Source organism: Rattus norvegicus, chromosome 3, assembly GCF_036323735.1.
Source record: "Rattus norvegicus strain BN/NHsdMcwi chromosome 3, GRCr8, whole genome shotgun sequence".
NCBI lineage: Eukaryota > Metazoa > Chordata > Mammalia > Rodentia > Muridae > Rattus > Rattus norvegicus.
Genome location: NC_086021.1, coordinates 35094538 through 35119940, shown reverse-complemented (window position 1 = coordinate 35119940; position 25403 = coordinate 35094538). Strand labels below are relative to the sequence as shown.

Here is a 25403-nt window from a genome sequence, read left to right as displayed (position 1 = left end):
GCAGGGAGATTCCAACAGTGTGGATGGTGTCACAGTGCTGGGAGAAAGATTGGACGGGTGACATGATCCCAGTCACAGCTTCTTTCTGCTTTTAGTGGAGCAGGAGGTAGAACCCTGGCCACAGACTCACTAGACAAGTGCTCTGCCAAGCTTGCCCTAGCACCCAGATTCCATTTAGATGAAGATCAAGGGCTGGAGAGATGGTTCTCACACATAAAATAAAAAGGTTTAAATCTTAAAAAATAAGAACGAAACTAGAATGTGGAACACCTTGCAGCCATGGCTGAGCAAAGTGGTCCTCCATAAGCCCTCCCTCCAAAAGGATTAAAAACTTCAGCAGAATTGACAAAAATTATTCCAGGGCCCAAGAAGCTAGCCAAAACCTCACAACACACAACACGTTTCCAGAACCTTGGCTGACAACAGTGGCAGCCTGCAGGACTGCCCAGGACTGCTCACCCCACTCCTCACTCGACATGGTATCCCCACAGGTCAGCGTGAAAGCCACCAGCTTTCTGTAACCAGGGCCCAGCTGCAGTGTGGGTGGCAGACGAGACATACCCAGAGGCTGAAGTATGCAGGGAAAGGAAACTGGAGGTGAAAAATGGCCACTCTAGCAGCCCGGCTGAGGAGTCCAGAGAACCTGCCAGAACTTTGACAATGGCAAGGAGGGTATGAGGGAGACCTGAGCTGGTCACTCCCTTCAGCTCTGGTGGAAGGGAAAGATTCAGGTAGAGGAAGCCCAGAGACGGATGATCTTTGACCCATTCTGCAGCCACATGAGGCTGAAATTCGTCTCCATGTTTTCTGTCATGCTCACAATGTCTGCATGAAGTAGTTTTGTGGCGGTCACTTTCAGACCTTCCGGCTGCTGAGTCACACATCTGTGCTCTCCTGTGTGGGCTGGCTGTCATTGCCCCTTCAGGCTGAAAATTTCCTGGTTTCTGATTGAGCCAGGGGGTTTCCCATTGCAGCTGTAATCGAATGTCTCACAGCCTTCCTCCTCCATGGGGAGAGAAGCCATGGCCCTCCCCGTCAGACCTGCTCCTCCCAGGCCTCTACTGACACCCTAGAACACTAGAGGGGCTCAGCATCCTCCCTCGAGCAGCCCAGGGCGTCAGGATTCCCAGTAGGGCTCCCATTAACTGTAGAGAGAGAGAGATCTCTCATGAGAAATGGGGACAGTCCTGTGCCCTCATTAGGCCTGACACGGAGAACAGTGATGGCCCCTGCTCAGAGTGTGGGGGAAGGGTAGGCTGCACTCATCTATGCATGGCACAGGCTGTGCATGGTGATTGTCATGGAAACTGGAGTAAGGTGACTGTCCTAGCAATATATCTTCCTGCCTCGTCGTCCTCTGTTCGTTCTTTCCCCGTTTTAAAGTTTTAGTTTAAATTACATTTATTTATCTAGGGACTGGAGAGATGGCTCAGTGGTCAAGACAGCAAACTGTTCCTGCAGAGGGCTGGGTTTGGTTCCCAGAAACCACGTGACTCATAACTGCTTGTAAACTCCCACTCTGGCCTCTCCAGCCCCTGTATCATGTACATACACCCACAAACATACAGATTCACACACACACACACACACACACACACACACACACACACACACACACAGAGAGAGAGAGAGAGAGAGAGAGAGAGAGAGAAAGAGAGAGAGAGAGTGTGTTAAGTTTTTAAAATATATTTTTGTGTATATTGTGTGTTGTATGTTGTGTGGTGGTAGTTGTGATGGTGCATGTGAATATGTTGTATGTTGTGTATGTGTGTATGTGTTGTGCATGTATATGTGTGTGCATTGTGTGGTGGTAGTGGTAATGGTGTATGTGTATATGGTGTGTGTGTGTGTGTGTGTGTGTGTGTGTGCGCGTGCATGTGTTGTACATGTGGAGGTCAGAGGACAACGTTCTCTCCCACCACAGGAGTCCCAGGGATTGAACTCAGTCTGTCATTCTCGGTAGCAACCCATATTTACACCCTGAGCCATCCCCTCTGTCCCACAGTCTTTCTTTTGGCTGGAGAAAGGGGAAGGGGCTTTGCTGGGTTTCCTGTCCGTTGTTTTGTGAGATCCTAGCTACATCGCAGATGTTGGCTTCAGCCTCATTCGGCACTCAGAGAGGGTGCCTGGGCCTGGGCCTGGAGAGGAAGTGCCTGGGCCTGGGCCCCGGGAGCCTCAGTCTCCCTTACTTTTTCCTTCAGTTTCGTTCTGCTGCCGTATGCAAGTTTCCGGTTGTTCTGAGTAATCACAGGACACACTCAGCTTTGTCTGTTACTGGGTCTACCCCATCCCTGACAAAAGAGCCTGACAAACTCAGGATGAAGGGAGCCCTTGGCAGGACAGACAGTTGTCCTCTCATCAGACCGACAGGACAGATGCTCTCTGCCAACAGTGGTTACGTAGGGCTGGTGAGGACGGTGACTTTCTAGGGTGGCTGATGAGTCAATAATCAGGGCAGGGCAAAGTCGCCAAAGTGTGGACAGGAAAGAAGGAAACAAAGTCTGTTGACACATGATACATAGACGATCCCACTGGGGGAAACCCTAGGGAATCTATGTGAAATTCCCAAGAACTAAAAACCAAGCTGTCAGCCAGGTGGTGGTGGCGCACGCCTTTAGTCCCAGCACTCGGGAGGCAGAGGCAGGGGGATCTCAGAGTGTGAGGCCAGCCTGGTCTGCAGAGTGAGTTCCAGGACAGCTAGGGCTACACAGAGAAAGCCTGTCTTGAAAAACCAAAAAAAAAAAAAAAAAACAAAAAAAAAAACAAAAAACAAAAAACCAAAAAACCAACTAACCAACCAACCAAACAAAACAACTCCAAAAACCAAAACAAACCAAAACAAAGAAACAAAACAAGACAAAAAACTCCAAAACAACATAACAACAACAACACAAGCTATCAAGGCCACAGGGCATAAGATCAAGATATAAAAAGCCAGGGTGGGCTGAGGAGATGTTGCAGCAGGTCAGAGCTCTGCATAAGCCTCACTGTCTGAGTCCAGAGCCTCAGAATTGACACATTCCATCACCTCAGGCCCAGCACTCCTCTGGTAAGAACTGGTAGAAGCCTGTGGGGCCAGGGCCAGTCGGCTGAGAGAGAACCAACTCCCCAAATTTGTCCTCTGACTTCCGAGGGTTGGGCATATAGCTCAACTCAAAGGTAGAGTGCTTCATTAGCATGTAAAAAACCTTGGGTTAAATCCCCCAAACTGAAGGCATTGTGGTGGGCCATGCCTGTAACCCTAAGGTAGAGACAGGAAGATTGTGAATTCAAGACCCGGTGACCTCCCCTACCCCAATCAAATCATTCGTTAATATCTGTACTAGCAACTGTCCATCTTGTTTACTGAGGCAGAGTCTGTTCATTGGCCTGGTTGTCCAGCAAGCCCTGGGGATCCATGTCCCGCCACTGCCCAGCACTGGGGTTACAGACACATGCCACACACCGAGTTTTAACATTGTTTTTATATTTGTTTCCTCATTTACCAGTGGGTCTGCCATGGTGTATGTGGGGAGGCCAGAAGACGACTTGCGGGAGTCAGTCCTCAACTTCCACTGGGGGAAGTCCGTGGGTTAAATTTAGGTGGTTAGGGTAGGCAGCAAGTCTCTCACACACTGAACGTTTTTGCTCCCGGGGAGCAAATTTGGGTCTTTTTGTTTGCCAGGCAAGCACTTTACTGACTATTTCATTTCCCTGCCCCTGAGGACTTAAAAAAAAAAAAAATAGGTATGGTGCTAAACATATAATCCAAAAAGTACAAAATCGATCGGTTAAGTATGGGCTGCCTCTTATTTTACAGTTTAGCCTTTCTTGAAAGGTTTTGTCAAGAAAAGGCACAGACAAGCTGTAGACTGGGAGAAAGAGAATTCATAGCTCAAAGAAGCCAGAACCAAGAAGACTGCCTGGGATCCCATTTGAGAAAGTTCCAGGAAGAGGAAATCTGGAGGAACAAGAAGTGGGCCACTGGTGGGCCTGGGGCTAGCCTGCAGACTGGAATGACTAAGGGGACAACAGTCAGTCAGTCCCAGGGCTGATAGGAATCTGCCCCTTAGGACAGTGGCCCTGCTTGCACAACTCCATGATTTTATCAGATGAGTACTTTTATTTCTTTTTAAAAGATTTATTTTACCCAACCAAAGAACAGAAGCTGCTGACCCCTCTGGTTGAATTAGGGAAAAGCTGGAGGAAGCTGAGGGGAGGGCTACCCTGTAGGAGGTCCAGCAGTCTCAATTAACCTGGACCCCCCAGATCTCTCAGACACTGGGCCACCAACCAGGTAGCGTACACCAGCTGCTATGAGGCCCCCAACACATACACAGCAGAGGACTCTCGGGTCTGGGTTCAGTCAGAGGAGATGCACCTAACTCTCAAGATACTGGAGGCTCTAGGGAGTTTAGAGGTCTGGTGGGATGGGTGAGGTTGGGACATCCTTGTGGAGACAGGGGGTCAGCGGGGAGGAGGTATGGGATGTGGAACTGTCAGAGGGTGGATCAAGAGGGGAATTAAATCTGGAGTGTAAAAATAAATAAATAAGTAAATAAATAAATAGATTTTATTTTAAATTATGTATATGTGGGGGGGTATGTGTACGTGTGTGTGTGTGTGTGTGTGTGTGTGTGTGTGTGTGTGTGTGTGTGTACTCACAGAGCCCAGAAGATGGTGTTGGGTACCCCTGGAACTAGAGTTAATGGGTGTTGAGAACCGAACTCTGGTCTTCTGAAGGAGCAGTGTTTTTTACAACTTCTCTCTCTCTCTCTCTCTCTCTCTCTCTCTCTCTCTCTCTCTCTCCCTCTCTCTCTCTCTTTTAAAGATCTATTTATTTATTTATTTTATTTTATTTTATGTATGTGAGCACACTGTAGCTGTCTTCAGACACACCAGAAGAGGGCATCAGGTCCCATTACAGATAGTTGTGAGCCACCATGTGATTGCTGGGAATTGAACTCAGGACCTCTGGAAGAGCACTCAGTGCCCTTAACCACTGAGTCATCTCTCCAGTCCCTTTACAACCTCTCTATTCTGTCCCCACCCACACCCCACCTTTCTAAAATTTTCTCTTTTAGATTAGTGTCACAGTGTAGGTTTGGCTTGAAACTCACTTTATGGTCTAGACTACCCATGGGACCTTAGCAGTCCTCCTGCCTTACTCAGGAGTAAGTGCCAGGATTTCAGGTCTGGTCTGTGCCGCCACACTCACTCAATGCGAACCATAGCTGAGCAGAGCTGTGGGTCTTTTGTTATACAAAGTCAAGGCAGCCACTAGTGGGGCAAGGGGGTTTGACTGAGATTGCATGGGGTGCTGGGAGTTGGCAGTGGGTGGGTTCCCAGCATGAATTCTCATATGCTTCAGGGCTTCATACATGGGTTCATCTTCAATGCAATATTTTCTGAAGGGCTAGGGAAATGGCTCAGGGTAAAGTGCTTGCCGCACAACTGTGAGGATTTGTGTTTGATTGAAAGTCATGCAATGCTTGTTTGTAACCCCTGTGCCGGGAAGACAGAATCAGGAGGATCTCTGCCAGTCAATCTAGTTAAAACAGTGAGCTCCAGATTCCCTGGGAGACCTCTCAGAACAGTGAGCTGGAAAGCAATAGTGGTGAAAGGTAAAAGTTTTAAAGTTGCCTCCCTAGACACAAAGTTTAGAACAGAAAAAAGAAACAGGTTAGGCCCCAAAATTGTACGTTCCAGAAAGCCTCTCCTAGGGCTATAGAATGGGTAATTACATTGGCCGGCTCAACAGCTTTCTCCCAGAAACTAGCTGACCATAAATCTTAGAGAACAATCTTGAGAAGCAGGAAGCTTCTCCCAGGAACTAGCGGACATAAAGTTAAACAATCTTGAGAAACAGAGAGTTTCTCCTTGTGATTTTTCACTGTTATTCTTGACACTTTCCAATGATGCCATCCCTGCCCCCTCAGGTTGTGGTTTCTCCCTTTAAATACCCTTTCTCCCAGTCTCTCGAGGTTGAACTCCACTGCCCCTGTGTGGGATATGAGTCTCGACCCCAGTGCACTGGTTCCTATCAATAAACCTCATGTGATTACAGCAAAGATGGTCTTGTGTGAGTTTTGGGGGGGGGGGTCACGTCATTCCAAGACTTGAGTGAGGGTCTCCCCGCTCCAGGGGTCTTTCAGTGGAAGGCACCTAATGTCCACCTCTGGCCTCCACATACTCCTGCATGGGTGAGCATCCTCCCTCCACCCCCAACTGCACACAGAATACTTCTGTAAATTCTTTCGCAGGATTTCCTGTGCTCAGATAGTGCTAAGCAAACTCTGAGCTGTGTCTCCAATGGAAGAGCTGTCACCTTAGCCTCAAAGGCAGTTTTGAATCTTGGATAGAAACAACCATAAGAATAATAGCAACATTTGTTTCAGCCTGAACCTTGGTTACATTTGGGAAATGTTTTCCCGGGGCTTCTGCCACATGATGAACCATATCCAGCTGCAGCTGGCCCCGAGTGCCCTTATCACCTGATCCCCACCTGCAAGGGACAGAGTTGAAACTCACTCTGAAGCACAAGGGTCACCACTTTCTCCACAGAGCCCATCTCGTTCGTGGCCAGGCACTGGTACCGTCCTGCGTCGTCCATCTGAGGTAGCAAGGGAGGAGAAGGGTGTGGGTGCTCAGGTGAGGAAGAGGGTCGGTTGGGCACACTCGGGTGACTGTACTGAGACTCATCTGATGTGGGGATGTGGGGTGGATAGTGGACAGAGAACCTGGAGTCCTGAAACAGCAAGGGCCCTGAGGCTGTTCATCAGCTATGCGGAGTATACAACCCCTCTGCCCCTGGAAGCCCTGGAAGCCCCAGGTGAGTAAGGGTGGGGCTTGTTGCTCTAGGCAGAGTCCCGTGCTAGGGAGAGGACATTTTGGTTTGCTTTTTTCAGACACCTACATGAACTACTATTTCTCTGCTCTGCTGTAGGGATTTGGATAGCCAGGGAATGTTTGCTAAATACTAACGAGCACACTTAAAAATTATTCATGTATTCATTGTTTAGCGCGCGCGTGTGTGTATGTGTGTGTGTGTGTGTGTGTGTGTGTGTGTGTGTGTGTGTGTACATTCAAGCATGTGGAGGTCAGAGGTTACCTTTGGGAGTCATTCCTTAGCTCCTCTATCCACCTCCTCTATGGCCTGGAACTTATCAAGTATGCTAGACTTGGTGGGCCAGGAGGCAAAGGGTCATCCTGTCTGTTTCCCCAGGGCTTGGATTATTTGAGCTATTAGGCTCAGCTTTTTAGATGTGGATTCCTGGGATCAAACACCAGTCTTCGTGAATCATGACAAACTCTTTGCTGACTGAGCCATCTCCCCAGCCCATGCCTGGTACATTTCAAAGCCTCGAACTCAGGCGTTTGCGCTAGAAGGTGCAGCTCACAGGGTCTCCAGACCAGCACGCAGGGGCTCTGGCACAGTAGCTCTGGTGGCCAAGGACACTCTGACCACACAGGGTCCTGTCCATGACTGGTTTGTGGTGATGCAGGGAGACACCTTCATTCTTTTTTTTTTTTTTCTTTTCTTTTTTTCAGAGCTGGGGACCGAACCCAGGGCCTTGAGCTTGCTAGGCAAGTGCTCTACCACTGAGCTAAATCCCCAACCCCTGACACCTTCATTCTTTTCTCTTCCTGCTGTTGCTGCTAGATTTATTTTATTTTATTTTATTTTTGGTTCTTTTTTTTTTTTTTTTCGGAGCTGGGGACTGAACCCAGGGCCTTGCGCTTCCTAGGCAAGCGCTCTACCACTGAGCTAAATCCCCAACCCCTTATTTTATTTTTAAAAGCAGAACATGGTGGCGCATGCCTTTAATACCGGCACGCAAGAGGTGCACAGGCAGGCAGGTGTATAGCATTCAAGGCCAGCATGCACTACACAGTGAGTTCCAAGGCAGCTAAGGCTACATAGTGAGACCCTGTCTCAAAAACAAAACAAAACAAAACAAAACAAAGCAAAAACCAAAGCAAACCAACAACAAAACACCCCAACACCCACCCCCCAAAACCAAAATAAAAACCTCTCTCTCTTTTTAAGAGAGTATCTCTGTGTAACCCCTGCCTGTCCTGGAACTTGCTCTGTAGGCCAGGCCGGCCTTGAACTCATGAGCCCCAACCTGTATCTATCCAAGAGGTGGCTCCCAGGGTCTGATGAGACACAGCTGAGGGTGGGGATCTGGTGGCCAGATCCACATGGGTGGGGTCGCGTCACTACCCTGTTACCACATCTATGGAGATTCAGTTTCCCAGTCTCTAAAAGAGCCACGCCTTTAATCCCAGCATCCGGGAGGCAGAGGCAGGCGGATCTCTGAATTCAAGGTCTACAAAGGAAGTTCCAGGACAGCCGGACCTACAGAGAAACTCTGTCTTGAAAATCAAAACCGGGCTGGAGAGATGGCTCAGCGGTTAAGAGCACTGACTGCTCTTCCAGAGGTTCTGAGTTCAATTCCCAGCAACCACATGGTTCACAACCATCTGTAATGGAATCGGATACCCTCTTCTGGTGTCTGAAAACAGCAGCAGTGTACCTCATATGCATAAAATAAATAATTCTTTAAAAAAAGAGAAAATCAAAACCAACTCCCCTCCCCACCCCAAAACAATAACAAACACCAAGCAAATGACAACAAAAATCCAGTCTCTAAAAGAACAGGAGCTGCTAGAACTGGTGCAGGTGTCCCCAAGACTCTTGCAGGTGTCCCCAGGACTGTCACAGATATTAAAATCACTGCAGCTGCTATTGCACTATATCTGTCTCTTTTTTAACACACACACACACACACACACACACACACACACACACACACACTGCACATGTGTTTTGCCTGCATGCATGTCTGTGTGAGGGTGTCAGATCCCCTGGACGAGGAGTTACACAGAGTTTCGAGTTGCCGTGTGGGTGTTGGTCCTCTCGAGCAGCCAGTGTTCTTAACCGCTGGGGTCTCTCTCTAGCTGCACTACCCGTCTTTAATCACTGTTTGCATGGTTCCTAACTGGGCAGATCCGAAGCCTATCATGACACGGTATCAGGCCTGACTGGTCAGTTTCAGTGTCACTAACCCCTGGAAGGTGGGGTGCAGGTGAAAGCTGAGAGAGGAGCTTCCCACAAGGAACAGGCAGAGTCAGCCTCCTGCACGCACTGTGGAGGGAAGTGCCTTTAGACTGTAGAGGGTGGTGCTATCCTAAAAATCCTCTCAACTGCTGTAAAAAGCACAGGACGGGGCCCCGCCTTGCCTTGGTCCTGGGGATAGTCAGGGAGCCGTTCTGCAGCTGCAAGTGGAGGCGGCTGTTGGGCAGTGGAAGGCCATCTTTGGTCCAGTGGATGTCTGGAGCTGGGTCTCCACGAACCACACAGTGTAGCTGGATGCTGCCCCCTACAGGTTCTACCAGGTAGGAGAAGGCTTCCCCTTGTAGGACCGGAGCCTCTGCAAGAGCCAAGACAAAATTAGCCAGGAGTGAAGTGTCCTTGTAGCCCATCATTTCATCAACCCACTACTAAACTCTGTTAAGCCCCTGCCTTCCTCTGAGCGCTAAAGGAGCCCCTGCTGGCCCAGCATGGCTGTACACAGTCCATGCATGCATTGGGAGGGCAAACACCTTCTGTGTTGATGCCCATAAACTGGCAGTGGTCACCAGGAACTTATGCTTTGATCGATTAGTGATGTCTGAGTGGACACAGGAAGGAATCTGACTTCTATGTGTCTGCCATACTGGTAGACATGCAGATAGAGCACCCCAGCTGCGAATCACACAGCCAGGTACTTTGGAGAAGAACGGTAAAAACGTGAGTGCTGGGGCACCTGTCGGACAGGAGCTAAGGGACTCATTTAACTCCCTAGGCACTGTTGGCTGTTCTGGGCTGGTTTCCATGGTTCCTGGGGTCCTGAGATTTAATTGATCCAAAGCCATACAGACCCAGTGTCTTGGGTTATCTTGTCTCCAGCAAGACCCACCCAAAGCTAAGCAAAAACCCCAGTGTTCTGAGGGCTACGCATGCCAAGGGGACATCAGCAGACTGGCAAGCACTGGTCCTATCCCAGCCCCAACAGCCTCCTTCTCCCCTGGTACTTCCCAGCAGCATCTAGGACTGTCAGAAGAGCGGGTGTAAAGTACAATTTTCTGTACTGACCTCCCTCCCCCAAGGATGTGTGTACAGAGTACGGTAGAACTCAGCCCCTGGCAATGTATAAAGTCCCCCAGGGGCTCCCGACTCGCACAGGTTAAAATGTCACTAGCTAGAAGGCAGGAAGTTAGTTTCTTTTTTTTCTTTTTTTTTCTTTTTTTCCGGAGCTGGGGACCGAACCCAGGGCCTTGCACTCGCTAGGCAAGCGCTCTACCACTGAGCTAAATCCCCAACCCCAGGAAGCTGGTTTCTTAAACATCAGAAAGTGGGATGGGTTACAGGAGGGCGATAGAGGAAGCTCACGTGGGCTCCCATGCTACCTTTCACATGGACGAAGCTGACAGCCTGCACACGGCCAACTCTGTTCTCAGCCCAACACATGTACACTCCGCTGTCCTCTTTGGTGACGGCTGCCCGCTGCAGGGTGCTGCCCCCATCCTGCTCAGACACCCCCTCTGTGGTGGGAAAAGAGATGTCCGCTGCTCTTAGTCTGCAATAAGGGCCTCCCCTCTGTTCTTGGTCACTCTACAGAGGTGTGTGTGTCTGGAAGGTGCTTAAGAGGGATGCAGAGACAAATGGGATGGTCCCTTCTCCATGGATGACGGGATGGGATGGTCCCTTCTCCATGGGTGGTGGGCTGACCAGGCAGATCTTTTTTGGGGGGGTGGGGGAGGTGGGAACAAGCCACAGAGGATCTGGCCAGAGAGTTTGCCTGTTTCGTGATTTCCAGGTGACAATCAAGGGTAGACCTATGGGGGTCTATTAACATAAATAATCAGACAAAAAAAATCACAGGCCTGTGATCCCAGTGCTCAGGAACCAAGATAGTAGGTCTAGGAGCTCAAGGCCAGCCTGCGCTACAGAGAACCCTGTGAGTTCTCCGATTGGCTAGACTGACCAGCCAGTGAGTCCCAGAGATGCCTCTGTCTCTGCCTTCCTGGTACTGGGATCATAGACGCACACCACTATATCCAGTTTTTTTCCATGGGTGCTAAGAATTTGAACTCAGGTCCTCTGTAGATACTGCCCTTTCTCCCCGTGGGTCAGACATAGTCTCCATGACAGACACTGCCATTGTGGGGGAATTTATTCAGGACGCCAAGTGTATTTCTGTGTTGGGTCGTCTTGTCCTTGGCATTTCTCTGTGTCATAGAAGTGGCTGGGACGTCTACCATAACTCCCTTGTAAGGCGCACAGAGAAGCCCAATCTGCAGGTGCATAGGGGGGCTCGGCAGACATGGCCTCACATCTGGGTGATGCTGTCCACAGCAGAACATGTCATTTCCAGGGGAGGGCATGCAGCAATTCACTAACTAAGCAGGCCCTTGTCAGGGGTCTACTGTGTACTCTGAACCCCTGTGTTTCCCTGCTGGGTCTCAGAAGGGAAGACAGAGTTGCCTCCTATGGGAGCAGCATCTCAGGGCAAGAACACAGGTATCCCCTCTTGACCTAAGGTCTCTGGGACTGAGTCTTCTGTTCAGATGGCTTCCTGCTAGCTCTAACATACAGCTCACGATGCGCTCACAGGCAGGCTCTCTGTGTTTCCTTGTATAACCTGGACACCCAGGGCCTGAAGGACCATCTGACACCCTCTTCCACTCTATCTACTGCACTGGTCTCTGAACCCACCTTCCTCTTCTACCTCCCCAGCCTCAACTCTGATCACCCCTGGCTCCAGGAGACCCAGACCTGTGACAGGCTGGTCGTTGATGGTCCAGCCAATGCGGGGTGTTGGGCTGCCCCTGGCTGCACAGCGAAGCCATAACCTGTCCCCAAGGTGCAGACTGCGGTCCCCGGGCAAGGTGGTAAGGACAGGCAGCGTCAGGATAGTGAGATGCACACGGCGGCGGGCACGGCCCACGGCGTTCTCTGCGGTGCAGATGTACGTGCCTGCATCCTGGCCCTGGAGGGAGAGGGAGAGGGAGAGGGAGATTCAGGATAGCGAGACTACCTCTTTACCTAGCCTGGGCCAGAATCCTTGGAGACCCATTCTCTACAGGTTCCTGTGAAGCTTCCAAGCTAGAGAAGCAGAGTGACTCTTCCTAACTCCTACAGGCAGCAGTGGGCCCAACAGACTTCTCTGAGGCTAGGCAGGGTGTCTCCATGCCTTCCCTTTAAAAAAAAAATCACTCAAGCTCCGATCACATAACCAGAGCCAAGAGACCTAGTCCTGTTTCCTGACATTGTACTGGGTGCTGGGCTTTGTGATCCAACTGACGCATGCCAACTTATCCATGTTTGAAACACCCAAGAGGTTGCTCCTACCTTTGGGGAGAAAACCCAGTGAGGTTCTGAGGGGGCATGTTCTGCAGGGGACCCTGAGGGCTCCTCACTGCTGTGGGGACAGGGTCTGGGGCCCTGATAACCCACACAGTCATGTGTCACAACACAGCTGCCAGGTCATTCCAAGAGTGGCAGTACTGATGATCAAAGGGGCTGGCACCCCAGAGCCCCGGCTCAATACCTCCTTTGGAACTTGGACAACATTCAGTGCTGAGATTGGTTGAGAACAACTGGTCCACTTGGGAGACACTAAGTTGTCACTATTCTTCTCTGGGAGGTGGCTGCGGAGGTCATTTCAAACCTGGATTCTGATTACGGACAGAAGCTGTCTTGGGATATCCAGTTGCCTCTGACTCTTGGCTTATCCTCGTGGGATGCTAACACTGCCCTCCCAAGTTCCCAGGGGCTGAAGGGCCTAGGGATAGCCGTGGTGAAGCAGGTGGTACTCTGCCACCTGAGGGCCACACTCATTGATCTTGGACCTGGGTCTCACCTCAGAGTTCTTTACCAGGAGCTCCCCAGAAGGCTGCAGCGTAAACTTGCCCTCAGGTCCAGATACCAGGTGGCCATCCTTTTCCCAGGTGATGGCTGGCTTGGGGCTGCCCTTGGCTGTGCAGGGCAGGAGGGCATGGGAGCCCTCAGTGGTGGACAAATCTGGGAGACCATTCTCAATCACAGGTGGGACTGCAGGAAGAGAGATGCTCATCTGGGGCTGGGCTGAGCTTGCAGTTTGGCTTCTGTGTGCCAGGGCCTGGTTAGCGCTCAACCCTTCTCAACTTCTCCTACCAACTTCCAAGCCATGGGTCATTGCCCGTGGTCAGAATGATCTGAGGATTCTGCGTTTGGCAATGTTATGACCCTATTATAGCTGTGTGCCCAGGTGTGTACACGCAGGTGTATGTGTACATGTGTGCGCACACACGCAATGACTTGAAGCGCTGTGGTGGGGGCAGAGGCCATCTAGGGCTCCATTAGCACAGACTCCCGGTGTATAACAACCTCAGAGAGCATGTGTAGCAGAACTTGTGTATTTCCTTCCCTCCATAGACTATTCTAGGGATACAGTGGAGGGCCTAGGCAGGTACAGTTTGTTTCGTCCATCGGGTAGCATTTGTCTGTGCAGGGTAAACAGGATCAGGAGGGGCATGGAGCCAGGAGACACTCTGGATTCATGGCAAAGCTTGACCCTAGCCATAGAGCCATGGCCATCCAGTTATCCTGTCAACAGCTTCAGGGACAGAGCACCCTGGGGCCCATTGAGCAGACCTTTGGCAGATCATGAGGCTCAAACTAAGGAAGAGCCATATAGAAAGAAGCTTATAGGGCAGGGGAAATAACTTGTCACTAAGTTACAAAGGGAGAAGAAAGGCCAAGTAAGCATGCCAGGTTGGAGAAGGCAGAGGGTGAGTGTTTATGACTAGAGTTAGCCAGACTGGACAAGAGAAAGTTCCCTCAGCAGTGCTGGGTAAGGAAGAGGTGGGATGTGTCAGCAAGGGCAGGAGTAGACTAGGAAGAGTCTCAAATTCTGGGTCACCATGTCTCCTGCAGGTCCCTCCTGGACCCACCTTGCACCACCAGCCTGGTTTTTGCCATGGCACTGCCCACGCTGTTCTGGGCAATGCAGAAGTAGTTCCCGGCATCCTCTGGGCTGGCATGCATGATCCGCAGCTGGCCGCTGGGGAGGACCTGCATATGAGCTCCTGGATTTGGATAGAGTAAGTTAAGGCTAGTATCTGCGTTGGGGGAAGCGTCTAGAAGGATGTGGTGTGAAATGATCTGTTGGATTTGCTGGTGTCACAGAGGGCAGGAGGTGGGACCATGTCTCAGACCCAGGGATGAGGGTGGGGTCTCCTGGGTAGGAAGGGGGGCCACCTTGCCCTTCCTGCTGGCCACTGTGAGGTCTCACCTTCAGGAATGCTGAACCCCTCCTTCTGCCAGATGATCATTGGCTGAGGGATGCCAGAGGCCTCACAGGGCAGCAGCACCTCCTCCGATGCCACGACCTGAACCATGCTGGGGAGCGGCTTTACCACAGGGGAGGCTGTGAGCACAGAAGACAGAGGTCCCTCCAACAGGTATCCCTCTAACCAGGGTTTATATCGAAGGAGAGGGATTCTAGGGGGAGGAGGGGCTCTGAAGCCTCACGCCAGCAACAGGACTGCAGGGAACCAGCTCTCTCCCCAAGATTCCAAACTAGGAATTAGTTTAAATTAGGCTGGGGGCATCAGGGACCGAGGCCTCCCCTGTACTCCCAGTCCTACCTGTCTCCATGTCTCCAGCACCCCCAACTCCTTTTACCCTGGGGCCTCAGGTGGGCACTTACCTTGCACTGTGAGGACCATGTGCTTGCGGGCTACCCCCACAGAGTTTCGAGCTGTGCAGGTGTATCGGCCAGCATGGATAGGGAGGGCCTGCTCAATCTCCAGGGCTCCTGTGGGTGGGAGCCGGGCATGGTTGGGGGAGGAGGGATGGGATGTAGGACAGGAGTCCCTACTGACAAAGTGGGTAGGGCTGTTACCAACACTCTTTCAAATGGTGGGTAAAACTCACGGGGCACAGAGGGCATGGGAACAAGTTCTAAGCCCGCCATGCTCCCTGCCTTCTACTCTCTGGGCCTCAGTTTCTCCATGTACACGACGAGAAGTAGACAAGATAGGCTGCGGGGCCTAGGGGTATGGGACCTCAGGGTCAGTTGCTCCTTGCTGGGATCCACTGCTCCCCACAATGTGCTCCTCTCAGAAGCCTCTCAGGACTCCCTTCTGCTCTCCCGGGTTGGAAAGAGGGTAGCAGGCAGTGAGCCTCAACTTAGTCTTCTCACTGCAAAGTGGTTTGGCCATATTACCTGGGGACTCCTGGGGCCTGCTGTGGGGGACTGAGGTCACTAGTCTATAGCTGTAGAGTGGAAGGAGAGATCCACGGCACCTAGAGAGTCTGAGAAGGAGTCTGAGAAGCAGGGCTGCCCTGCGCAGTGATCTTGAGAGCAGGCTTCCCTAAGTAGCAGGAGCATTCACTTAGGGAGTTGCTACAACCATTTTGTATACTTGTACATCTGAGAAATGTAATTTCTTTTTGAGACAGGGTCTCATGTAGCCCAGGCTAGCCTTGAACCTACTGTGTAGCTGAGGATGACCCTGACGTACTGGAAATACTTGGTGGTGCCACCAAGTCAGTTTTATGTGGTGCTGGAGATGGAGCCCAGGCCTTCCCACAGGCTGGGAGAGTGTTCTACCGAGTGGGCTCTATTCTCAGCCCAGCAAAGGCACTATACCGATCTGGTCTCCAAATTCCATTAATAATAGGACCTCTCAAACACCAAAGGGTCAAGAGCATGATTTTAAAATAAAGGCCAGCTACCTTTACCAATACTCCCACAGATTTTTCTCCTTTTATCAGAAAACCCTGATTTTCCTCTGGTGAGCTTCAGACAGCAGACACTACACAGGAGGGGGTACTGAGGTTCAGAGAGGGCAAGGGACTTCTCTCAGGATGCACAGCAAGGTGAGGTTCAGAGAGGGCAAGGGACTTCTCTCAGGATGCACAGCAAGGTGGATAAACCTCGCTTCTTTCCTGCTGCCCAGAGCCCGTCCACACCCTCAGTGCGGTTTCCTTTTTCCCCAGAGGCATCTCTGCGCTCTCTGTAACTTACCGGAGGGCAAGACTCGGTAACCACTGCCCCTTGCTCCCAGCTGAGTGCCTGCCTTGCTCCAAGACACTGCTGGAGCTGGTGACCCTGTGCTGTGGCAAGTGAGGACCACAGGTGCCATCCTGGTCACTGTGAAATGCGTCTGGTCGTCCGCAATGGTGGGAGGCACTGGAATGCAAGACAAGCCCTTGCTGAGGTGCAGAGGGGACAGGTGGCCACAGGACCTCGGGGACAGAACTGTCACGAAGGGAGGCTAGGGCATGAGGTGGCGTGAGAGACGGAAGCTTTGGGAAAGGCAAAGTCATACTGCACCCTCAGAGGATATTTTTGGGCACAGAGATAGTCATGAATAGCTTCCTGTAGAGACGTTGGCCTGGTGACTGTGGAGAAGGCCTCTGGGAGAGGTGACCCACAATTGAAATTCTGAGGAAAAGCAGGTGTTGGTTGGGTGAAGGAAGCATGTTTCTGGCAGAGGGAGCAGCTCGTGCAGAGATCTGAGGCAAGCAGAGGCATAGCTGGTCCCAGGGCAAGCCATGGGGCAAACTGAACCTGGTGGGGGGGGCGGGGGCCTCTGTGGGGTTGGACCACACCGGACCTCGCAGGCCCAGCTGAGACTTTAGCCTGCCTTGAGGTCCCAGGCAGCTGAGGAAGGAGCAGATTTGGCTTCAGACTGTTGTAGATTAGACAGTGTCTGAGTGCTGAGATGAGCATGACCCAGGAGAGCTTCCTAGAGGAGGTGTCCTAAGATGCCCAGAAGTCTTGGGGTGAAGCCAGCACAAGTCCCTGCTGGCAGGAGGGCTCCCATATTTCCCACCTCTGCCAGGACTTACCGTGGACAGTCACCTGGTAGCGCCTGCGGGACTCGCCCATCTCATTGCTCGCCACACACTCAAACTGGGCTGAGTCCTCAGGGCTGGGAGCTGTGAGGAGCAGGGCACTGGAAGGCAGGAGCCTGGGACAGACAAATGGATGGCTGGAGTGAACCAATGCAGTCTCCCCACCCCGGGCCTACCCTGCATCTATTTCTAGACATGACTTAAGGTATCTTCTAGGGCCTCAGAGGCTCAGAGGATTCTCTACTCTCCTGGGCAGTAACTCCAGCTCCAGGGGGTCTGAGACCCTCTTCAGGCCTCGTGAGCTGCCGCACACACATGGGATATACTCAACACAGACAGACATCACACACGGAAAAAAGAAGTTTCTTCTAGAACGTTCTAGTCCTAAAAGCCTCCGCTACTGGGCATGTAGATGACTTTCATGTGCACTGATGTTGCTCTGGCTCCTGCACTTTTGGGACAGCGTGTCATTGATGGCGCACATAGCAAACTGCCCATTGGCTGCATGTGATACTCAGGCAACACTCCGAAGCTTTCAGAAGTAGCCACAGGCTTCTGTTGGGGATTTGATTTGTGCTTACACAGGAATTCGCACGTCCTCTGTGGGTTCCTGCCAACAGTTGATTTTTTTGACTGGTCAATAAAGGCCATAGGCCAATGGTTGGGCAGGAGGACAGAGGAGAGGCTTTTAGGATTCCTGGGCAAGAAATATAGAGAAGAGAGAGGAGTGCTGCCATTAGGAGGGCGGACCATGCAAGAAAGGGTGCAGGAGAGAGAGCCCGCAGAATTGTAAGACTTATAAGTCCCAGGGGCCACTCCGCTGATTGGGTCTTGAGTGGCAGAGATGAAATATTAACTCAGGAATATCAGAGGGGAGTGTGCTAGCCACGTGGAGGTCCAAGAGTGGCCCAACCATTGAGTTAGCCAAGGCCTATTAAATAGAAAGGTGGCGTGTGTGTGTGTGTGTGTGTGTGTGTGTGTGTGTGTGTGTGTGTGTGTGTGTTTCGTTTGTGAATCCAGAGCTCTTGGACAGGTGTGCACACCCGACGGGAGCATAGAGCAGACTTTTAACTGTTTACTGCTGCAGGCTTCCTGTATGCCCAGCAGCTGACCCGCCACTCCCCTGCCCCACCCCCCAGTCCCTCCATGTCCTGTTTTCAATGTGCTGAATAAATCATGTACGTTTTTCTGTGGGGCCATGTGTTCAAGCATCTTCTCTTCTGCCAGGGGGCTGCCTCGGTGTCACAATTTACCCCTGGCATCTGTGGTCACTGACCCTGCCACACGCTGTGTGATAGCCCCTGATCTTTGGTATATCTACACCATAGATGAACTGTTCATTACCGGTAGGCGCCTTGCTGCAGGCGGAAGTCCAGCTTCTGCCCATCCTTCCACCAGGTCACCAGGGGCTTGGGAGAGCCGCTGGCCTCGCAGGGCAGTGAGGCCGGGCTGTGGGCAGTCAGGGTCAGGTTGGAGGGACCAGGGGCAATGGCTGGGGGCTCTGGGGAGAGATTGGTTATTAGAAACAGGCATAAGGTGGGCATGTGGGAGCTCTCTGAGACTGCACTCATAACTGGGACACTGGCTGCCTGCCATCTTCAACCCATCCCAGGGAGCTGGGGGAGGGGAGGGACACTCTCCAGGGAGAACTAACAAGGAACAATGGACTGGTTGGGCCTTTTGAGTCCCTGAACCTGGTGCCTTCCTGACATCCCACACTTGAAGGACGCCACCAGGGCTTCTGTCCATCAGTCCTGCTTAAGGTCAGAGTCCTGCAAGGTAGTAACACTGTCACAGGAGGGAAAGCTTGAGCGGAGGACCCAACTCAGTGGCTTTGAACTGGTTCCCATGGAACATGTGCCTTTAAGGAAGGGTGTATGACATATGTGTCCTCTGACTACGTATGGGTAAAACCGTTCTCTCCTGAGCGTTATAGCTGAAACCCCCTGAGAATCATTGCTTTTGGCCCCTGGCCCCTGGCAGGAACGGATGCTGAAGGCAGGAGGGTGCTTTCCCCTGCCCACCTACCAAAGACTCTAAGGTCTAGGCCTTTCCGGTCAGAGCCAGCAGAGTTAGATGCTAGGCAGAGGTAGTGTCCAGCATCCTGTGCCAGGACTGGATGGATCCTCAGTGAGCCCTCAAGCAGAAACTCTAGCCTGGAACAGAGAGAGGGGTTGTCCTGGAGGTAGGCGGATGGGGTGCTGAGAGGGGCTGGACCCCTGACTGTGCTGCCCCCAGCTCTCTCTGCAAAAGGGTTAGGAGTCAGTCCTGCACTTGGGAGACTGACATAAAGCTACACACACTACCAGAGAGGACAGGAGCGTCTGCTCCCGGGGACAGCAGGCTCACTATTTCTGAGAATGGCCTCAATGGCCAGGCTGTTATGTAAATCCCGGACAGAGGATGTTTTCATCACACAGGCGGGGCCAATGGCACTGTGTGCCGTGGGAATTTGGGTTCGATATTCACAGAGGGCTTGCTGCTTCCACAGGTTGTATGAGCAGGGGAGCTGTAAACTTGGGGTGGAGAGGGGGTACCTGTCATGTTTATAGAGGTAGGAGAGAGATAAAGAGGGTGAGAAGACACTATATAGAGAGAAACAGATGGACAAGGTCCTGGTGCGCCTGCTCTTGTGATCTGAGAGTCTCGTACACCCCGTGTAAAGTCACTTTTCTGCCCCAACTGCCTGGAAGAGTTTCTTTCTGATTGACAAAGAGGAGCCTAAACCCAAGATCCTCCTAAAGCCCCCTCCCCTTCTGGCTCCCACCTGGGGCTCCCAGGGTCCAGAGGGATCCCGTCCTTCCGCCAGCTCACGAGAGGCGTGGGCACACCGTGGGCCTGGCAGGGCAGCAGGGTTGTGCGGTTCACTGAGACGTTCACAGCATTCGGTCCTGGCTGGATGGTGGGTGCCACTGGGGAGGGGCAGAGGGCAGGGCTGGGAGCCTGTGGCTCTGAGGGGAAGGTGGGCGGGGAGGGGGACACTCACTGTGAATCTCCACGTGGAAAGCCACGCTGGTGCTGCCTGCTGTGTTGCGGGCTGTGCAGCTGTAGTCCCCGCCGTCTGCTGTGCTCAATGCCTGCAGCTTGAGGAATCTGCCCTTCTCTGGAAAGTGAGTGTGGGCATCTGCCTGCAGAGTGTCCCCCAGAGGAGGGGAGAGAGGGATCTTTATTGGCACTTGGTTGTGACCTTGATCTCATGGCTTCAGAACTGAGTTCGGAGTTGGCCTCCTCTTGCTGGGAAAGCCAGGGGTAGGAGGACATGTCTTGTTGGAGATAAAGTCAAGTGTCCGGGCCCCTCTCAGGGTCCAACTGGCAGGGTTGTGTGACCATCCCTCCGATAGGTTCTTCTCCTTCTTCTTCTTCTTCTTCTTCTTCTTCTTCTTCTTCTTCTTCTTCTTCTTCTTCTTCTTCTTCTTCTTCTTCTTCTTCTTTTTCTTCTTCTTTTTCTTCTCTTCTTCTTCTTCTTTTCTTCTTCTCCTTCTCCTTCTTCTTCTTCCTTCTTCTTCTCTTCTTCTTCTTTTCTTCTTCTTCTTTTCTTCTTCTTCTTCTTTTTCTTCTCTTCTTCTTTTCTTCTTCTCCTTCTTCTTCTTCTTCTTCTTCTTCTTCTTCTTCTTTTTCTTCTCTTCTTCTTCTTCTTCTTCTTCTTCTTCTCTTCTTCTTCTTCTTCTTCTTCTTCTTCTTCTTCTTCTTCTTCTTCTTCTTCTTCTTCTTCTTCTTCTTCTTCTTCTTCTTCTTCTTCTTCTTCTTCTTCTTCTTCTTCTTCTTCTTCTTCTTCTTCTTCTTCTTCTTCTTCTTCTTCTTCTTCTTCTTCTTCTTCTTCTTCTTCTTCTTCTTCTTCTTCTTCTTTCCAGAGCTGAGGACTTGCACTTGCTAGGCAAGCGCTCTACCGCTGAGCTAAATCCCCAACCCCAGATTCTGCTTCTGATCAAACTAGTCTTGGCTGAGACAAGCATCAGGCCAGGAGGTCTGAGAGACCTGTGAGGCTCTGCTCTGTCTTAGGTTAGCAACAGGCTGCAGCCGAGGGTTGCTCTGCTGAGACCGTCAGGAACCTGAAGGGGCCGGGCACCCTCATTGAATCCCCTACCCACAGACCCACAATCCCCCCATCCCTAGCTACAAACTGGCCCCCGGGGAAGGACGAGCACGGAGACAACTTGTCATAGACTTGGGTCACAATGCCCTCAGTATAACGTAAAGGCACCAGGTCCGAAATCCTGGACTTGCTGCAGTGCCCAGCCATGACACAGAGTGACGGTAACATCAGGGTAGGTAGATGTGCCCAGAGCAGACATGTGGCGTGACGTGCAGACAGGCCGACCCTCAGAACCCTGCACTCATTTGGTCAGAGGCCTCAGCTGGAGATGGAGGAGCTCACCTGAAGCAGGACACCACCTCGATGCCACTCAATCTCTGGTGCTGGTTCTGCTTCCACGGAACACTCCAGGATCAGCTGCCCTGGAGCCAAGCCAACCACAGAGCGGGGGCCCCGGGGCCCAACAACATTTGGAGGGGCTGGGGGAATAGGAGGATACGGGAGATGGACTCACTCTCGCAGGTCCCATGCTGTTTCCCCTTCCCCTGAACCTATACCCCTTACCTTGAACCCTGACCCGGAAGCTCTTCTCGACTTCACCTGCAGGGCTCTCAGCCAGGCAGGTGTACAGCCCAGCATTGTCCACCTGGGAACAGGGCAAGGAGGTCAGCTGCTTCTGATTCCACATGTCCACTGCTCCTGCCACCCCACCCTCCTTGGAATTCTCTTCTCCATCTTGCTCTTGACGTACAAGGACAGGACTGAAAGTCCTCACTCTAGCTGTCAGGGTTTGCTTGTTTTTGATCAGCCTTGGCTCTGGCCTTAATGGGACTCCGTAAGGACATAGGCATGGGGATCATGTCCCTCGCACACAAACGAGGACCTAGGGGACGTTTGGCAGCTGCCCACTGGACAGTTGCAGTTTCTCCTCCGGTCCTAACCCCACGCCAGCAGGAGCCATTGCCAATACCTGCACATTCCGCACCCGGAGCACCCGGCCGACTTGGCTGTCATTTTCCACCCGGCTCAGGGCCTGCCCATCTTTGTGCCAAATGATGTTGGGTGGGGGGATGCCGCGGGCTTCACACAGGAGTTCCAGGTGGGCACCAGGTGTCAGTGACAGCTCTGAAGTCTCACCAGACGCCTCAATGTGGGGGGGATCTGCAAGATGTCCACCTTGGGTCAGCTTTTCTCCCCTCCCCCACCACCAAGAGGCTCACCCCCCCCGGAAGGGCCTAGAAATGGTTGAGTATGGTGTGTGGGGAGTGCAGGGGAGGGGAGTGCTAGAAGGTCACCTGGACAAAGAAACCACAGGTGGGTGGCCCCGGGACAATTATCTGTACCTTGATCTCAACAAGGATGAGGTACATGGAGAGGAGACAGAGTTGAAGCGGATGTTTTTAATAGGGCCCCTCATTGCACACTTTTGGACCACATCATGAGGCTGTGTCCCTACATGTTGGTGCCTCTAGCTTTTGCTTTTGACATCAAGGGTCTGTCTGGTGATAAAAGCTACTGGACTAGAGCTGAAGAGAACCGGACTTCTCAGCCACAGTAGCTTGGCAGTCCGGGCCAGCGAGGCCTCTCTCTGGAGCTTCATACAAAGGTGACCCCAAACCTCCAGGGAACTCCTCATCCTCAGTGGCTTTTCCTCAGCCCCAGAGTCCCATGTCACCCTCTAGCCACCGATGCTGCTGAAGACAAGGCACCCACCCATCACGGTCAGCTGGAAGTGCCTCCTGGCCTCCCCTGCCTCACTTGCTGCCATGCAGGAGTAGGTTCCCGAGTCACCAATGCTCACGGCTTCCAGTTTCAGGCCAGGACCCTGCTCAAGGCTCTGGGGTAACAAGGGCTCCCCGTCTTTCATCCAGGACACGAGGGGCAGGGGGCTTCCCCGGGCCTCACACGGAAGGACTACTTCAGAGCCTTGGGCAGCCATCACGTCGTTCTGAAATTCCTCTGGTTCCAGGATAGGGGGCACTGAGGGGGACAATTGTAGGCAGGGTCCCTATCAATCCACAGCCGGTGGCCCTCACCCTGAATCTTTGCACAGTCTGTGGCCCTCATGGATAAAGCCTTTGGAACTCGCACGCTAGGCGAGTCCTCCAACACTGACCCCTTGTCCACCTAGTGGAGCGGGGTCCGGAGTTCATTACCGTAAATTGCCTGTCAGCGCTTGGCACTGAAGTGGTTGCTCACAACTTGGGGGGATAGATGAGCGGACAGTGGAAGAAATTAGATTAGAATGTCCCATGGCTCTACCCCGGGCACACCCTGATGAGCCTGGGATGGGGGACTTCATCCTCGGCTGCCCTAGCCTGAGTCGCACTCACTGCCCCACCCTGCCCCATACCGAGTACCAGCAAGGTGAAGTTCCTGTTAGCCACACCGGCTGGACTCGAAGCCACGCAGGTGAAGACGCCCGAATCTGCCAGCTGCACCTGAGAGATCCTGACCCCCCTCCCCAAAGGGGGAGAAGGGGAGAGGGAAGGGGAGAGGGAGGGGGAGAGGGATGGGGAGAGGGATGAGGAGAGGGAAGGGGAGAGGGAAGGGGAGAGGGAAGGGGAGAGGGATGAGGAGAGGAATGGGGGAGAGGAAGGGGGAAAGGGAAAGTAGTTGAGTTTTCTTATCTCAGTTCTCAATGGCTGAGTCTGAAAGGAGAACCCTTTAGCCCCAGTTCACATCCTTTCCCTGGCCTCCTAGTGCTCCCTGGGGAAAGTCTCAACTGCCCTTCCTTGACCCCCATGCCCACTACCTTCTCACGTCCTTACTGCCTCAGCCAAACGTCCTCAGCCTCCTAAACGCTGGAAGCTCAGTGTCCCAGCAGGCATCCTTCCCACCGGCAATCACTCAGGATCCACCTGGGAGGTCTCCACCTACTGGCCCCATTCGGAGCCCTTTCTCCTGAGCCCTCAGCTTCTTCTGGGCTGCTCTTGTGATGGATCAGAGAGGATCACGGTGTCAGAGCCAGGCCAGTCTCCCTTCCTGAGCAGAGCCTTCTCAAACCCTCCTGCTCCTGTCAAAAGCCATTTTCCAAGTCCAAAGGACATGGTGCGTGCACGTGTGTGGTGGATGGCTGCATCCACCTGGCTTCCAGAATCTTCCCTGATGCTGACAGCCCTTGAGTGTCTATCTCCCCAAGTTCAAGTAGACAGCGCATCTCCCCCGGGTGCCTAGGAACCTCAGCGTCAAGAGTCGTCAGATTCAAAATGGAGTCCCTTTGGTTAAGCCCCAAACAAAGTAACGCTAAGGGGGGTTGGGGAGGGTTCCTGTGCATGACTGCCCAATGTGGCTGTCACTAAAGATGTCTGACAGACCTTTAAGCATGTGTGGAAAGTGCTCTGTGAGCGCCCCTGCCGGATGGGCAGTGACCCATGCCGCATCAGACAGGGCCACTCTCACCAGCTGCGGTCTGGGGTTTCAGGGTATCTTGTATAATTCTCATTTTGCCTTTAAAGCTTCCCTTTCTGGGCGGACAAGGTGACTCAGTATGCTTGCTGTGCTTCCTTGGTGATGACGAGATTCCCAGAACCCAGGGGAAAGCCCACCAATGAGTGTTAGGAACCTCAAGATCCCACCTGTAACATCTGCCTGTCCCTGTTGTCTTCCTGTTCTGCTCCCACCTCAGGAGGGGAGGGGGGCCCTTGCACTTGCTCTGTCTGGATGCTGTTCTCCATGGAAACCAGGCCTGGCTCCACCTTCTTCCACCTCAGCAGCTAGCCTTGACCAGGGCACTCTCTGTTGTCACTGCGTCTTCTTGACTGTCTTTAGCTCATGGTTTGGGGCCTTTACTGCCTATCCCTTTATGTCTGGTCCTTTTGACTGCAAGACTCTCTTGCTTGCTGAAGTCTAGAACCAACAGCTTAGTTCAGGCCTCTTCCAGGAAGCCCTCCTGGCTTTCCACCTGGCCTTGCCAGTCCCGTGCACTCAGGTATCCTCTTGAGTTATGCTTTCTTCGTCAGGCCACAGGATGGGACCTCTTCTGGGGTCCCACACTAAGGTAGCAGGAGCTTCATGATTTCCCCAACCACCATAAACCTCTGCATCTGTGTTTGTATTTTACTGTCCACACAGAAGCATTTGGAACCTAAGCAGCCTGGAGACTGTGTCAGCAACTGTCATTATCAGGGACCAGAGGTTGGGCTCTCCTACCTGAGGGTGCGGCCAGAGTTGTGGAGGAGGGTGCGCTGGGAGAGTGCAAGGGGCAGGCCATCCTTGAGCCAGCTCACGTGAATGGGTGGGGACCCTTGGACAGGGCACATCATGGTCACCAGTTCTCCAGTCCTGCTCACCAGGGTCCCTGTGTCACTGGCTTGTTGCTTGATGGTGGGGGGAACTGGGACAATAGATTAAAAGTGATGAGGGACTTGGAGGGAGGGCAGCACCCAACCCTGACCTTACACCACTGCCGGCCATTGTAGTTAGGGTCTTGGAGTCTTGGCTATGCTCTGGAGAGATGAGGCCCACTGTCAGGGACCCAGATTCACCCAATCT

At 52.4% G+C, this 25403-nt stretch overlaps 1 protein-coding gene across 1 annotated transcript in view; it reads right to left on the bottom strand.

Annotated features, from left to right (window-relative positions):
- Positions 1-25403, bottom strand: part of Hmcn2 (hemicentin 2) — a 149802-nt gene that overhangs the window by 16107 nt on the left and 108292 nt on the right. Inside the window, exons 66-85 of the mRNA XM_039106171.2 lie at positions 25062-25245; positions 23263-23360; positions 22623-22889; positions 21880-22070; positions 21474-21555; positions 21252-21388; positions 19863-20004; positions 19644-19788; positions 18905-19032; positions 18221-18377; positions 16871-16992; positions 16044-16208; positions 14721-14828; positions 14304-14438; positions 13963-14097; positions 12891-13081; positions 11804-12017; positions 10435-10569; positions 9226-9416; positions 6511-6592 (exon numbers count right to left, since the gene is read on the bottom strand). Coding sequence (XP_038962099.1) covers positions 6511-6592; positions 9226-9416; positions 10435-10569; positions 11804-12017; positions 12891-13081; positions 13963-14097; positions 14304-14438; positions 14721-14828; positions 16044-16208; positions 16871-16992; positions 18221-18377; positions 18905-19032; positions 19644-19788; positions 19863-20004; positions 21252-21388; positions 21474-21555; positions 21880-22070; positions 22623-22889; positions 23263-23360; positions 25062-25245 — 3009 coding nt within the window. The remainder of the gene's footprint in view (positions 1-6510; positions 6593-9225; positions 9417-10434; positions 10570-11803; positions 12018-12890; positions 13082-13962; positions 14098-14303; positions 14439-14720; positions 14829-16043; positions 16209-16870; positions 16993-18220; positions 18378-18904; positions 19033-19643; positions 19789-19862; positions 20005-21251; positions 21389-21473; positions 21556-21879; positions 22071-22622; positions 22890-23262; positions 23361-25061; positions 25246-25403) is intronic.